This window comes from Halictus rubicundus, unplaced genomic scaffold (genome assembly GCF_050948215.1).
Source record: "Halictus rubicundus isolate RS-2024b unplaced genomic scaffold, iyHalRubi1_principal scaffold0207, whole genome shotgun sequence".
NCBI classification, from domain to species: Eukaryota; Metazoa; Arthropoda; class Insecta; order Hymenoptera; family Halictidae; genus Halictus; species Halictus rubicundus.
The window spans coordinates 178,899-192,563 of NW_027488748.1; the positions used below are offsets into that span (position 1 = coordinate 178,899).

At 50.9% G+C, this 13,665-nt stretch overlaps 1 protein-coding gene across 1 annotated transcript; it reads right to left on the reverse strand.

Moving 5' to 3' along the window:
* Positions 1-201: 201 nt before the first annotated feature.
* Positions 202-6,870, reverse strand: LOC143363994 (uncharacterized). Its single transcript, XM_076804524.1, has 7 exons — positions 6,859-6,870; positions 3,708-5,350; positions 2,778-3,661; positions 2,367-2,713; positions 2,203-2,284; positions 1,451-1,957; positions 202-536 (listed from the first exon to the last, which is right to left on the reverse strand). The coding sequence occupies exons 1-7, from the start codon at positions 6,868-6,870 to the stop codon at positions 202-204; spliced, it is 3,810 nt and encodes a 1,269-aa protein (XP_076660639.1).
* Between the last annotated feature and the right edge of the window lie 6,795 nt (positions 6,871-13,665).

Below are 13,665 nucleotides of genomic sequence, written 5' to 3' on the forward strand. Positions count from 1 at the left end.
GAGGAAAATCCCGAAGTAGAGGGAGGATCTACCCTTACGTGGGTTCTTGACTCGATCCTCCCAATCAATTCGACTCCAAGCACGCTAGGGAAAACGACGTTCTCTAGCTGCTCTCTTGTACGCTAGTCGTTCGTATTCGACCGACTCAATCATTGTAAATACAGTCCACTTTCTTAGTTTGCTATATTTGGTCTTCCTTTATTACACAAGGAAAACTCCTACCATTAGTCGACACATCGCGTGTAAATCAACATCATAGGCTCGAACATCCTTCGGGATAATCACGAGCAACAAACAACCACCAAGCATAGTGAATATCAAATTATGCTTGACAGATATGGATCTGTTATTTTCTGTAGTTTTCGTTTCTTGTAAACTCCTTATCTTCGTTTGTATATAATTTACTTCTCCATTTATAATATTAGTAGTTTCCTTCACGAATCTTATTCTTATTGGCCTGCAATATCCCGGGGATGATGGTACCGGATTTTTCCACGCGACTCCTTTATCAGTGGAATTGATTAATTGTAATGGTACTAACGAACATTGAAATATACTCGCATCAGTATCAGAGCTATTTTCAAATTTTTGTTTATATAGTGACTGCTGTGAACCGTCACACCCCCACTTACTTACCAATTCAAATGTATTGCTATTATTTAAATTACTTACTACCTCTTTTAAATATAGTAATAAGCGGGCTGCCGTATGGTTTAATAAATTTTGTAAGTGTTTGGGAATGGGTGGCTGGGACAGCCTTATCGGAAGGCTTGGAAATTCTAGGCGGATGTTCGGAAACGGTTCGGGCGAAAACTCCGTGCGCGACGATACGATACGTGCGGAAAGGTAGGAGAGAGCACGTGGTCGGTTAGTTTGTACGAGAATTCATGTAACACTTTGTTGAATCACTCTTGTATTTGGTAACAGCAAGGTACACAGTCGAAAATAAATGACACGTGTGATCCACTTGACTGAGTTTGCGATTTACGCGCGATGCGGTACAGATAAACTGTTAAAACGACGGAATCGATTCTCAAGACACGTGGTTGTGCGCCGACGGTTCGCGGAAAAAGAAGGCCGATTCCGGGCATCGCTCGCGGATGTCGTCACTCGCGAGTGCGACGATTGGCTGGTGTGCCGTGGGCTGATTCGCGGGGAGGAACGTGTTCGGGAACTAATTAGCGCCGCGCTCGAGCGCGCGCAGATTGAATTTCGGCGCCGATTCCCAAACACCCCCCCCCCCCCCCGTTGAACGGATACGTTCAACACGGAATTGCCGTGGCGCAAGCGTGGCGATGTTCGCGCGTGCGTGTCTTCTCGGTGGCCGGAACGGGTGATCGGCGGAATCGGCTGGTGTCGCGGGTATTCGGGTGCGGTCGGTCGCCCGCTGTCACACGACGAACTGCGTAGATGCGTTGACATTTTGTGTCGTAGTGATTATATCGCGTACAGGCTTTCCAGAAGTTTTCCGTAAGGCGGTGGATGAGCTGCCATCGGGACAGCCGGTTTTCCGCCAGGTGGAGGACGCTGGCTTCCGGACTCGCGACGAGAGCGGCACCGATTAGGAAATGCCCCGGTGTGAGGACGGAATAATCGTCGAAGCAGTCGGACGTCGATGCTATCAGGCGGGAGTTGAGGCAAGCCTCGACGCGGCAGAGGAAGGTCGACAGCTCCTCAAAGGTGAGGGTATGTGCCCCGATGCACCGTCTAAGGTGGTGCTTGACACTTTTGATCGCTGCCTCCCACAGTCCTCCAAAATGAGGGGCTGCGGGGGGTAGAAAGTGCCACGATACGCCGTCGATCGCGAATTTATTTCGGACATTGGTGTCGCGAGTGGCGGCGCGGTACGCTGCGGTTAGTTCGCGGTTCGCCCCTTGGAAGGTGGTGCCGTTATCGGAGGCCATGGAGCGCGGTATGCCTCTTCGGGAAACGAACCGGTGATAAGCGGCAAGAAATGCTGCAGACGAATAGTCGGAAACCACTTCCAAGTGAATTGCCTTTGTGGTGAGGCATACAAATACGGCTATGTACGCCTTTTTTGATTTGTGCCCCCTTCCACGGGCGGTGCGAACTTGGATTGGGCCTGCGTAGTCGACGCCTGTGTGAACGAGCGCTCTTTCGGTTTTAGTGGTGCGCGAGGCCGGCAGATCCCCCATGAGCTGGTGTGGGATGGCGGCCTTCTCCCGGGTGCATGGAACGCACCCGTACAAGACGGCTCGCACTGTTGCGCGTGCTCGCAAGATCCAATATTCGTGTCGGAGGCACGCGAGGGTGAGCTGCGGGCCTGCATGAAGGTGAGTGAGATGGGTGAGGTGTATTAGGAGGGATAGGAGAGGATGGGAGCGGAGGATGATAGGTTCTTTTGCGTTTTCAGGGAGCTGCGCCTTCGACAGCCGTCCTTTGGCTCGGATGAGCCCGTCAGAATCGAGGTACGGGTTCAAGGATGATAACGGACTCGATTTTGGGACGGTTCCGTGAGCGGCGAGTGTGCGCAGTTCTTGCGGAAAGGTGTCGGCTTGGATCCGCTTGAGCCAGTGGCTTTTTGCGCTGGCGACCTCGTCGGGAAGGAACGCCGTCATTTCGTAGCCGCAAGGTTGTGACCGCAGCCTTTTAATGAATCGCTGTACATACGCGGTTACGCGGATCAACTTCGGCCACGAGGAGTAGCGCGATGCCAAATCGAACGGGTCAGGGGTTGAGACCATGCTGGCGACTGAGACGGGACGCGCTTCGCATTCGGTGTGGTAGGTTGAGTCGAAGGTGCGAATCGGCCAAACCTCGGGGGTTTCTTTGAGCCATGCTGGCCCATGCCACCAGAGTGGGCGACTCTGGAGTTGGCGTGGAGAAATGCCTCGTGAAGCACAGTCGGCGGGATTGTCCTGCGTGGGGACATGGTGCCAGTACACGTCTACGAGTGGTCTGAATTTTGGCGACCCGGTTGGCGAAGAAAGTCTTCCATTTCGCCGGAGATTGGCTGAGCCAGGTGAGGACGATGCTCGAGTCGGTCCAACAGTGGGTTTCGCACTGTTCGCATCGGAGCGATAGGCGTACGAATGCAACGAGGTTGGCTAGCAAGAGCGTGGCACTCAGCTCCAGGCGAGGCACACTGATGGTCTTCACAGGGGCCACCCGTGACTTCGCCACGAGGAGGGCAACTTCGACGCGTCCGTCCCGAAGCACGCTGCGGATATAAACGGCTGCAGCGTAGGCCATAGAGGAGGCGTCGGCGAAGCCGTGAAGACTTCGACTTCGGACCGGGCCAGACGCTATTGGACGAGGGATCTGGGTGGCGGCGAGATCCGGAAGCTGACCGAGATACGTCTGCCACTCGAGGTGAAGCTTATCCGGGATAGGTTCGTCCCAGTCGCACCGTGCCGCCCACAGTCGCTGCATGATCAGCTTGGCCGTGACAACGACCGGAGCGATCCAGCCCAGCGGGTCGAAGAGACGTGCCAGGACTGACAGGACTGCTCTCTTGGTGTTGGTCGGCTCGGTGGGGTGATGGAGCCGAACCTGGAAGCGGTCGAGCGCTGGGATCCACGCGATCCCGAGGATCGGGATCGAGAGGTGGCGTTTGTCGAAATGGTAGGCGGACGATGTAGCGTCCAGCTGGATCACGGGTATGTGTATTACGGAAGTGGTGCTCGCACCGTTCGTCGTCCTTTGACAGGAGACTACATGTTGAGATTTCTTCAATTTCCCAGAACCGTCTGAGGGCTTGGTCGAGCGGCTCAATACTGGCGCAGTGATGGACACCGATGGAAGGTAGGGTTTGAGAGGATGCGATGGGACCGGATAGGATCCACCCGAGAGTGGTATTCTGGGCAACCGGAGTTGCAGGTAAGCCCCTTCGTATGCCTCCGACGATGAGTTGGCTGTATAGATCGGCCCCGATAATCAGGTCGATCGGCTCCGAGCTCATGGGGTTGCTGTCGGCCAGCTCCAGGTCTGAAATATGAGACCAATTAATTTCGGTTCGTTTTCTAGGTGGGACGTAATTAGTGAGCGTTTTCAAGATCACCGCGGTCGTCGAGTACGCAGGTCGATCCTTCATCGCTGGAGAAACGGTGATCCGGACCGTGGAGTGTGCGACGGATTGCGCTTCGCCGATACCGGTGACTCGAATAAGTTGCCGCGTTCGGTTGAGGCGCAGCAACTGAGCGGTCCTCTCCGAAATCAACGTCGCCGCGGAGCCCTGGTCCAGGAGCGCTTGGACGGTGGTACGCCGCCCGTGTTGTGAATGGACCTGTACATGGGCAGTTGATAAGAGCACGCCGTAACGAGTTGGCGAGTCGGAGACCAGATTGGCGCTGATCGTGGGCTTGTTTTCGGAAGCGACGGCTGGGCTTGGGTTGGCGGCGCGCGGATCTTCGGAAACGCGTGGAAAATGCAGGAGCGTGTGATGCCGCTGCTTGCATTCCTTACAATGGTGTTGGCTCGGGCATTGCACGTTCGCGTGTTTTGCCGAAAAACAGTTAATACAACGTCGTCGTGTTTTTATGATGTTGTAGCGATCGGACGGCGATTGGGCGACGAACGCCGGGCACCGATAAATAAGGTGGTTCTGTCGACAAACAGGGCAGGTCACGGTCGAAACAGCGGTTACGTGCGTCGCGAGTGACTTTGCTTTCGGTCGTTTAACGGTCAAAGTTTCGGTTGGAGCGCCAATTTGAATAGGCGCCATTGCTTCGAGCGCTCGCGATCGCGATTCGAGGAACGTGTCGAATTCGGCGTACGTGGGAAACTCGCTCGCGGTTTCGAGTTTGAGCTCCCACGCTTTCCGGGACGATCGATCTAAATTTTGAACGCCGAGGAATACAATAATGTCGCTCCACTGATCGACGGGACGGTTTAGATTTTTGAGCGCTTGCGTGGAGGCATTGATTCGGTCGCGTAGATTACGTAATTCCGGCGCGGATTCGGAGGTTACTTTCGGGAGCGAGAATAACGTGGCAAGGTGCGTCGTGATCAAGCGGCGCTTATTCTCGTACCGCGACGTAATTAACTTCCACGCGACTGCGAAATTATTGTCGGTAATCGGTAGATGAGCGATCGCGTTGCTCGCTTCGCCCTTCAACGACGAGCATAAAAAATGTAACCGGTCAACGTTGGCTAGAGAGGGTTCGTCGATAACCATTGACGTAAAGCGGTCGCGAAAGCTTTCCCAAGCCTCGAACGATCCGTCGAACGACGGCAGCTGGATTCGCGGTAGATGCGCGGTCGGCCTGGACGTTGGTATTGGAGAGGTACTTACTCCTTTGCTGGATGCCGCATCGGCGCTTGTGGTGGTTTTAAGTACCTCTGCGATGAAGTCCGACGCCTCCAGGTAGTTTTCTAAATCAGGGAACCTCTGGGAGGTTGGAGTCAAACGCAGACGCACCCGATGCGAAACCGAGAAGCTACTAGGAGGATGAAACTTCGCGAACGCACCCAATGCTAAATCGGGGAGTCACTAGGTTGGACACGCGGCGAACCCGATATGAAAGGAAGGTGGAAAACTCACAGACGCACCTGATGCAAAATCAGGGAGCTGCTAGGATACGGAAGAACCCAATGCGAAATCGGGGATCCGCTAGGATGGTATAGTTTTCGTGGAAGCACCCAATGCGGAACCGGGGAGCCACTAGGTTGGAGAAATCTTCGTTGAATTGAATCTAAGATTAGTAAGCCTCGTAACTTATATATAATTTAATGGATACAATCCGAGCGGTAAGATTGTATCATGTGGGAACGTTCAATTATTAGATTAGGATATTAGGCAATAATTAAGGGTTGTGTATTACGCGAGTTAACAAACAAGACAAATATATTCTGATTTAAGATAATTACAAATGTTGTTGTTTGTGTCGCGAGTGAATGTACAATTTGAGAATTTGTTACCTATGATGCACGGTGTTGACGCACTGGCAATGCGGGGCTAGATAGCGATTGTTGAATGCCAAATAGAATATATACCGAACTAACGGAATCTATAAGGTTACGAATTGATTCGAAAGGGACTTTAACCCGATCTCACTAGAATTGACACGACGTGACTGCACGAGTACTGAACCGCGTCTGAATCTTGACTGAACCGCTTCTCAACTGAACCAAAGAGGATGAAAACGAATGGGTTTATATACCTTGAAAATGAAAGGGGTACTCTGTTTAAGATTTGATGTCGCGTAGGGTCACAGTCACATTTTTTGTCACTTCTAATGAAAAGCAGGCCTCAGTTAGATTTTCGTTGAAAGGGGTTAATGAAGGTTATCCGGGCTATTTCCTATCAGAATATTGATTAACGGATGCCAGAAGGGAGTGTCTAGAGATTTTGATATAAAGAAGGCATACAGTATCTTTCGTTAATAAAAGGGGCCTGTTGGGACGCTTTTCGTTCTCAGAAAAGAGATTAGAAATTCTAATCGAAATAAACTTGGAGAACGTCTCCATACGTAACAATATTGTCTCAATCCCTATAAACTGACAACCCTTTAAAACTCCCAAATCCAAAATATTATTAATTTCAGATGATTCTGTGATGAGATACAGTGTTGTAAAGACAAAATCATAAAATTCAAAGTAAAATTGAACATGTTCTATACCAACTTGGAGTATCAGAAAACCATTTTAATGGTGGATTTATGTGTCAGGAGGTGCACTTCAAGTATGTAATCTAGTTTTTAGCATTTTTTAATCCATATATAAATAGTGCAAACTTTAAACAATTTAAACTTTTTGAAAGGTTTAAAAAAAATGTTTACATATGCTTGACGTGAGGATTGTTTTATATGAAAATTTAGTGATTAAAGGAAGGGAATATATAGGTTTTAGCTGCTTAATGCCTGCACGTTTCAATTTTATACAGATTTTAAGAACTACATATGTGCCCATAATTATGAAAGTAGTCTAAGTCATATATTTCTTGCTTCGAGATATTTAATGAATTGCATTTGAATAAATTAAAAAATATTTTTACATTATGCGACATTTTAATTTATAATTTTATTAGTCTTGATGAATGGAAATTTATTATGAATATGAAATTTTGTGTGAATTTCAAACGAAAATGTTGTTTATAAAGTTTGAACTGACTTAGACCATTTTCAAAATTAACTGAATGTCCTATAAATGACTTCAAGCAATAAAGAACTATGAGTTTTATTTGAAACAATAACTTTAATGAAATAATTCATGAACATTTATTAATTATTTTTAAAAAGTAATCCATTTTTTTCATTTCGAGTTTTTAAGATTGTTAAAAATGTTCCTGTTTGGCGTCGACCGAAGGTCGGAGTCGCCGGGGGGCCGGGACCACTCAGAAATGAGCGCGCGAGGAGGCAAGGAGAGACGGGAGAATCAAACTTTTCGCTTTTCGAAAACAAAATTGCACTTTATTCGGTGTTCTGGTCGTACGACGCACGAGGTGCGAGGCACTCGCGAGCGCGAGAGAGAACGCGGGAACGAGAGTCGCGAGCCGGCGAACGGACGGAGATCTTGCGCGTGCAAACTTCTGCCGTCGGATCGCGAAGAGGAAATCTTGAGCGGCACGAAACGCGTGCCGCCGCGAGACGGAGATCTTCTACGCGGACGCCGGAAATCTTGTCGCGAAACAGAGTGCACGTAACGCGGCGCGGGAGATCGCGAGAATACTGCTCCCGAATGATGCGAAATCGCGAGAGTCTCAGAGCGCGAGAGATGAGAATCTCTACTTATCGAGACGAGAGCGGACAGACGAGCAAACGTGCTAGAGCGATACCTTGCGATTGATGAGCGTTCAGAACGTTAAGAGAGCGAGAAGGCATACGCAGGTGCCTTAAATAACAAAGACCGTCGAATGTGGAGCACCGTGATTGGAGCTCGTACATCGGACGATCCTTGTTTGTCTCAATTTGAAGGATTCAAGCTGTGAAATTCGGCCAATGAGAATTGAAACGGTTGCTACGCGGTGTCGAGCAACGGCGACACGCGCTCTTGCCGCGTGTTGACATACGCGACAAAAACCGTATGAAATAGCGGTCGCCAGTTCGACAATAGGCACCGAATTCCACAGCTTGAATCCTGAACAGTTCCTAAATAACTGGAGGGATGTATGGTAGTAAACACATAATATCTTTATGTTTTTCTTCCGTTACTGGTCTAGTGGTGGTGTATAATGGAAGTAATTTAATATTTCCGTATATTTTTGGTCTTCCTCTTTTAGGTGTGTTAGATCGGTATAAGACATTTGCCGGTGTAGTTGCGATTCCCGACACTACTGGCGCTGCATTCGCCATTCGGGTTCTGCCGGCATCGATCGGCTCTCTCTGTCGATCTCGAGTCACGCGGTCTCCCGACTCATAACCGCATTGTCTGAACACTGTTTTTCCATAATAAAACTGTTCTAAGTGTGTGCAATAAAAGCCCTGCGTACAGTTAATTTCAACCACGATCCGAACCTCCTTTAACAAGGTGAAAGATCCAAAACGTGGAATTTAGAATCATCTAAAGAAGTTTTATAGAACATTTTATAAGGTTCATTTTTCAAGAATCTCATCCATTGAATTTGCAGCCAAATGACATGTGGCGGCCCGCGCAAAGAGCACGCCGACCACCGACAACATACATTGTATACGCGGCGGCGACCGTCCTCGGAAAGCCGCAGCGAAACACGTGAAGATCGGCTTCGGGGACGGTCGCCATCTGCTAAACAATCGACTGACGCGAGGGAGAATCGGTCGGTCGAAGGCATGTGATCGACACTCGCTCGCGAACGTCGGTATAGGACGGTTGAAGGTCCACCGACGAATAAAGACGTATACCCGCGAACACGGCCTCAGTCATTTCACCCGACTCCCACATAATTGGTGACCCCGACGTGATCTGTCGCGCAAAGGCAGAGCGAACCGCGGTAGTGTGCAGTTCGGGTGCATAAAAAAATTAATGACGGAACGCAGCGATGACTGACCCGCTGTCCGACCTCGCAGCCCTCGCCGATGCCGTCATCGAGGTGTCGTCTCGTCCGCAGGTCAACGCCGCATCGACGAGTCGAATGGACGAGACCCAGGCGTTGATAGCGGAACTCCGCCGCGAAATCGCGGCCCTTCGCGTCGGTATGGACACCCGCCGCGCGCGGTCCAAGTCGCGCGGTCCTCGCGAAAGAAGGGCGTCGAAGTCGCGAAGCCGAAGCGACGAGGTACCACCTGGTGACGGCAGATGCTGGTACCACTGGAAGCACGGTCCCGCCGCGAGGAAGTGCCGCGACCCGTGTTCCCAGGCGACGGAAAACCGGCGGGACGGTCGTTGATGGCGGCGAACGACTCTGCGCCGGCTACAAGCCGCCTGTTCGTGACGGATCGGACAACAAAAATCACCTTCATGGTGGACACAGGATCCGACCTGTGCGTTTTCCCGCGTTCACGTGTGAGTGGTGCACGCGAAAGGACGGCATATGAACTTTACGCCGCGAACGGTTCAACGATCACAACGTACGGCTCCGTGAGGTTCGCGTTGAACTTCGGCCTGCGTCGGGACTTTTCGTGGCGGTTTGTGATCGCGGACGTTACAACCCCGATAATCGGCGCCGATTTTTTGAGCCATTACGGACTCCTAGTCGATATGCGCGCGAAAAAACTAATAGACGGTGTCACGACGCTGTCGGCGGCTGGTCGTATAGTGACGTGTTGTGCCGATAGCGTGAAGGCGATTTCCGGTGAGTCCACCTACCACAGGATCCTCGCGGGATTCCCGGACCTCACGCGGCCGTCGGGAGGACACCGCACGGCCAAACACGCGACGAAGCACCACATCCGGACGACGCCAGGCCCGCCGGTATCGTGCAAGCCCCGTCGGCTGGCCCCGGATAAACTCCGCATCGCGAAGGCGGAATTCGAGGCGATGGTGAGGGACGGAACAGCGCGCCGATCCGAAAGCTGTTGGTCATCGGCCCTACACCTGACACCGAAGAAAAGCGGCGAGTGGCGACCGTGCGGGGATTACCGCGCATTAAACGCGAGAACAATCGCGGACAAATATCCGGTGCCGCACATCGAAGATTTCGCGCAGCGCTTGGGGGGAAAAAGCGTGTTTTCTACGATAGACTTGGTGCGCGCATACAACCAGATACCGGTGAACCCGCAGGACATCGCGAAAACCGCGATCACGACCCCGTTTGGTCTGTTTGAATTCCCCTGGATGTCTTTCGGACTTCGAAACGCGGCGCAGACATTCCAGCGGTTTATGGACGAAGTGTTACGCGGCCTCGACTGGTACTACGTTTACATAGACGATATTCTGGTCGCATCGAGCTCAGTCGAGGAACACGAAGAGCACCTACGCGAACTTTTTTCCTGCCTAAACGAGTACGGGGTGCTCGTCAAGTGTGCGAAGTGTGTGTTCGGTGCGCCGGAGGTGACGTTTCTCGGCTACGCAGTGTCCGCGCACGGTACCCGACCGCTTCCAGAGAAAGTCGAAGCGATTCGAACTTTCCCGCGCCCGGAAACGGTGAAAGAGCTTCGACAGTTTCTGGGCGTAATAAACTTTTATCGACGATTCGTGCGAACGGCCGCCGAGATGCAGGCGCCACTCAACGCGGCCCTCCAGGGTAACGTGAAGGGACGAGCACCGGTGACATGGACTCCGGAGCGAATCGAGGCCTTCGAGAGGTGCAAGGAAAGCCTGGCGCACGCAGCTCTTCTGGCCCATCCCGACACCACGCTGCCCCTTGCGATCTTCAGCGACGCATCGGATTTCACGGTAGGCGCTGCGTTGCAGCAGCGGTCACGCGACGGATGGCAGCCGTTGGCTTTCTTTACAAAGAAGTTAACGGCGGCCGAGCGCAAATACAGTCCGTATGATCGGGAACTGCTCGCGATATACAAGGCTGTACGGTATTTTCGGCATATGGTCGAGGGTCGCGAATTCACGGTTTTTACCGACCATAAGCCCATAACTTTCGCGTTCGCGCAGCGCCCCGAAAAACATACGCCGCGACAGTTCCGCTATCTGGACCTCATCGGCCAATTCACGACCGACATTCGGCATGTGGCCGGTCGAGACAACGTGGTCACCGATGCTCTGTCCCGGATAGCGGAGATCTCTACCGCGATAGATTACGCGAAACTCGCGAAATCGCAGCGAGAGGACGAGGAGCTCCGAACGCTCCTGCGATCACCCGACTCCTCTCTTAATATCAAGAAAATAGATTTACCGAGCGACAACACCGAGTTGTACTGCGACGTTTCGACTTCCGCGTTACGACCATTCGTAACGAGGGAGTTCCGAGAACACGTGTTCACGTCGCTACACAATCTTGCGCACCCCGGTGCCAAGGCGACCGCGAAATTGGTCGCACAAAGATTCGTTTGGCCAGGTATGCAAAAAGATTGCAAAGCCTGGGCACGAGCGTGCGTACCATGCCAACGGGCGAAAACGGGTAGACACGTGTCTGCTCCGGTCGGTACTTTTCGAACTCCTTCGGCGCGTTTCGAACACGTCCACGTGGACATAGTAGGCCCGTTGCCGATGTCGAGGGGATATCGATACTGCGTGACGTGCGTCGATCGTTACACGCGCTGGCCGGAGGCGTTCCCCGTCGAAAACATCACCGCCGAGACGGTGGCGTACGCGTTATTTTCGGGGTGGATCGCCCGATACGGTACACCCCACCGAATCACTACCGATCAAGGGCGACAATTTGAATCTGCGTTGTTCAAGCAGTTGTCGCACCTTATCGGTACGAAACACCTCCGTACGACCGCGTACCACCCGGCGGCAAACGGCATGGTGGAGCGATTCCACCGCCAGCTGAAAGCGGCAATCGTTTGCCACGCGGACAGCTGGGCCGACGCGTTGCCGATCGTCCTTCTGGGCATTCGAGCCGCCTGGAAGGAGGACATTCAAGCGACCTCCGCCGAAATGGTTTACGGCGAACCGATTCGCCTACCGGGCGAGCTTCTTTTAGACCGGCGAGACGCGAACGTTAACGACGAGGCGTTCATCGCGAGATTACGCGAACATTTCCGTGGGTTGCGTCCGACGCCTGTAACGCGCCACGGAAAAAAGAAAACATTTGTATTCAAGGACCTCAATACGACGACGCAGGTGTTCGTGAGGCACGGCGCACTGAAAAGTGCTTTGCAGCCTGCGTACGACGGTCCTTACGAGGTGATGGAGCGGCACCCGAAACACTTTAACATTCGTGTTAAAGATCGAGTGGTTCCGGTGTCGTTAGATCGCCTCAAACCCGCGTACCTGCTAAACGACGACGAGCAGGGTACACCGGACAGGCCCTCGCCGCGGGGGGTCAACAGCGATGCTCCGGTCCCCAGTACGGGGGAGCAAATCGAACGCTCGACAAGATCGGGAAGGCGCGTTCATTTTCCCGACCGCTATGCGGCGACTCCTTAGATTTAGTCATTAGTGTAAGTAGTTTGTAAGCAACAATGTATATAGTATTGTAAATAGTAAACTTGTAGCGGTAAATAAAAGCGAGCGATACCCTAATTTCACCAAGGGGGGTGATGTGGCGGCCCGCGCAAAGAGCACGCCGACCACCGACAACATACAATGTATACGCGGCGGCGACCGTCCTCGGAAAGCCGCAGCGAAACACGTGAAGATCGGCTTCGGGGACGGTCGCCATCTGCTAAACAAACGACTGACGCGAGGGAGAATCGGTCGGTCGAAGGCATGTGATCGACACTCGCTCGCGAACGTCGGTATAGGACGGTTGACGGTCCACCGACGAATAAAGACGTATACCCGCGAACACGGCCTCAGTCATTTCACCCGACTCCCACAACTTATTAATAACAATAAAATGTTTGTTACAATTCATAATTCTGCTATGGGAACATTATTAATCGATTGCAAATAGTTTGCTGATGAAAACAAGTCTAAACACGCCACAAATCCGATAAGTTAGACGGTGCCAGTATTGAAACCAGAGAGGAATGAGAGTGCTCACGCCCGGGGTTTCGGCGTTCCCACTTTCGTGACATCGCCGCTTTAGCATGGCACAGAACCGGTCAGTCTTACCTGGAACAGAACCGGTCAGTCTTTTAGCATGGCACAGAACCGGTCAGTCTTTTAGCATAAAACTGAACGCACATTATTTTTTTAACCAGGATTAGAACGTACAGCTTAATTGTTTTATATGAAATATGTAACTAACATGTAAATCTTGTGTACAAAATCTCTAATATTAATTGTAACGATACGTATTTTATTTTTTTTCCAAGTTTGTAGTTGCAAACTTTAGTTGTAAAAAATGGAAAATCCGGAAAAATTCGAACAAATAAAGATCTCATATCGAAGTTTAAAAGCGACCAACCTGAATATTAATTTAATAATGAGCTATTGTCATCAACACTATCTTAAATTTTTTCATATATTTAGCTACTGTTATTATTAATTTAAAAAATTTTTCTTTCATGAATAAATATTTTTCCACCTCAGCACCATAAGATTTTTACTAGATGACTTTAAAAGCACATTAGAACTATTTTTAAATAATTTTACTCGAAAACATTCTAGTTTACTCTTTATTTCACCGTTCTACTAATTTTTTATGGGCTGCATTGCAGCTCTGTTTAACACTCCTTTACAACTCAATACCATGGTACCATCCATATTCACGGAAGAACAATTTTTTGCGACGACCATTGAAAAAACAAAAGTGTTTCCTTCATTTCAGTCCTTTAGTGCGTT

Excerpts from the sequence above, each read along its gene's own strand:
- LOC143363994 (XM_076804524.1), bottom strand. Across the intron at positions 3,662-3,707 it reads CTCGACCAAGCCCTCAGACG|GACGACGAACGGTGCGAGCA; the intron begins GTTCTGGGAAAT and ends CTCCTGTCAAAG. Across the intron at positions 2,285-2,366 it reads AGGCGCAGCTCCCTGAAAAC|GCCCGCAGCTCACCCTCGCG; the intron begins GCAAAAGAACCT and ends ACCTTCATGCAG.